The 1,957-nt window shown below is 55.8% G+C and overlaps 1 protein-coding gene across 1 annotated transcript in view; it reads left to right on the forward strand.

Moving 5' to 3' along the window:
• The first annotated feature begins 247 nt into the window (after window positions 1–247).
• The window catches only part of TCF21 (transcription factor 21), a 3,729-nt gene continuing 2,019 nt past the window's right edge, over window positions 248–1,957 (forward strand). Inside the window, exon 1 of the mRNA XM_009880203.1 lies at window positions 248–957. Coding sequence (XP_009878505.1) covers window positions 429–957 — 529 coding nt within the window. The 5' untranslated portion in view covers window positions 248–428. The remainder of the gene's footprint in view (window positions 958–1,957) is intronic.

Raw genomic sequence — 1,957 nt, forward strand, 5'->3', positions numbered from 1 at the left:
TTGTGAAGATTTGAATCCCAGTTCCGAGCTCTCGGCAAAGGCTTGCCGGGATACCTCATTCCCTGTCCTGTGCAAAGGTCTGTGATTGGGGATGTGGTGTGCTCAGCGGGCAGGGCCCCTCCCCTGGGCTGGATCCGCCTCTCTTATCCCCCAGATAAATTACTAGTGTCCTCACTAAATTCCTCGGCTTTCTCTCTCTCTCTCTCTCCCTCTCTCACACACGCTCCCTCCCTCCCTCAAACACGGGCAAAGCGGGGTTGGGGGGCGGGAGGGCAGAGATCCTCTCTGGACTGGTATGGGGGGGGAGGGAAGGGGAGGAAAATACTTGTACCCCTTCTCTCCTCTGCCGCCTTGAAGTAGATTTGAGGAGCTGCTCTTCCTTCCTCCCCCTCCCCCCTTCCCGCTGGTCCTTTGGCATCTTCCAGACCATGTCCACTGGGTCCCTCAGTGATGTGGAAGATCTGCAGGAAGTGGAGATGCTGGAGTGCGATGGCCTGAAAATGGATACTAACAAAGAGTTTGGGGCGTCCAACGAGAGCAACGAGGAGGGATCCAATGGCGAGAATGGCTCCCCTCAGAAGGGGAGAGGGGCCTCGGGCAAGAGGAAAAAAGCTCCCCCCAAGAAGAGCCCTTTAAATGGAGTGAGCCAGGAGGGAAAGCAGGTCCAGAGAAACGCTGCCAACGCCAGGGAGAGGGCGAGGATGAGGGTCCTTAGCAAAGCCTTCTCCAGGCTTAAGACCACCCTGCCCTGGGTGCCCCCAGACACCAAGCTTTCCAAACTGGACACCTTGAGGTTGGCCTCCAGCTACATCGCTCACCTGAGGCAGATCCTGGCCAATGACAAGTACGAAAATGGCTACATCCATCCAGTCAACCTGGTAAGTCGCGGTCCGCTGGGGCCAGGCACTCTGTGTGGCGTGCATGGGGAGAGGCGGGCTAGGAGCCGGGATGGGGCATGTGCAGGGAGAAACCTTTGCTGTGCTTCTCACAGAAAGTCTGGTGGCAGTGGGGTGGTAAGGGGTACTGTGTGAGGGGACAGGCTCCCAACTGCCCTCCCGCCCTGTGCTCTGAGAGCGGAGCCTCCCGGGCCCCATCCACTGCTCCTGACAATCCCCTCCAGTGGACAGGCAGGGGCCATGCTGGCCACAGACAGGCAGGGACAAGGCTTTAGTGCCCCAGAAATGCCTGAGAAACCCCAGCAGGTTGATGGCAGCTTGCTACCTGCAAGCGGGCAGAGACAGGAATTTGGGTAGAGAAAGGTATGTTTTAGGAAAGACCCAAGCCAAGGACCCAGGATTCTTCTTATCTCTCCTCTCTATCTCAACGTTTCCTGCCATAATAATCCTCCAGCCCTCGCTTTTTAAAGACAGAGCTCTTGGGGCTCTGCGCTCAGCCGCTCGGATTTTCTGGGTCCAGGACATTTCTCCTATCCATGTAAACTGGCAAAGGAGAAATAAACACCAGTGCAGACTCCCCATGGGGGGTGTCTGCCCCAGGCACACTCCACAAAACCTCCCTGGGCTGCACAGTGTCCTTCCTGCGACTCCCACCACCCACAGAAAGTTTTCCCAAGCAGCCCTGGGTCTCCCCGCCATACCCAGTCGCCAGAAACATCCAGCTTCCAGCTCTAAAAATATGTGCAACTGATGCAAACCAGGGGTGGGCAAGATCTGCCTGGGCTCTATTTAGACATACAGCCTTTACATTGCTCACACATACAGACCCTGCCAGATGAAGGCATGGCAGAGGGGATCCGGCAATGTTTCCCTGGGGTCCGGCTCTGCCTTTGGAGCTCTGGACTCTGGGGAAAAAGTACATTAACCGCTAAGCCAGCTGATAAAGGCCTGGGAGATATTTTTTTGGCTAAAACCAAAATCGTCAGCACAACATGGGGAAAAAAATAAAGTAAACCAATACCAACACTCAATCCAGCTATAACCTCCGCCCCTCACACAGG

The sequence above is a fragment of the Charadrius vociferus genome, unplaced genomic scaffold (assembly GCF_000708025.1).
Source record: "Charadrius vociferus isolate BGI_N301 unplaced genomic scaffold, ASM70802v2 scaffold82, whole genome shotgun sequence".
NCBI lineage: Eukaryota > Metazoa > Chordata > Aves > Charadriiformes > Charadriidae > Charadrius > Charadrius vociferus.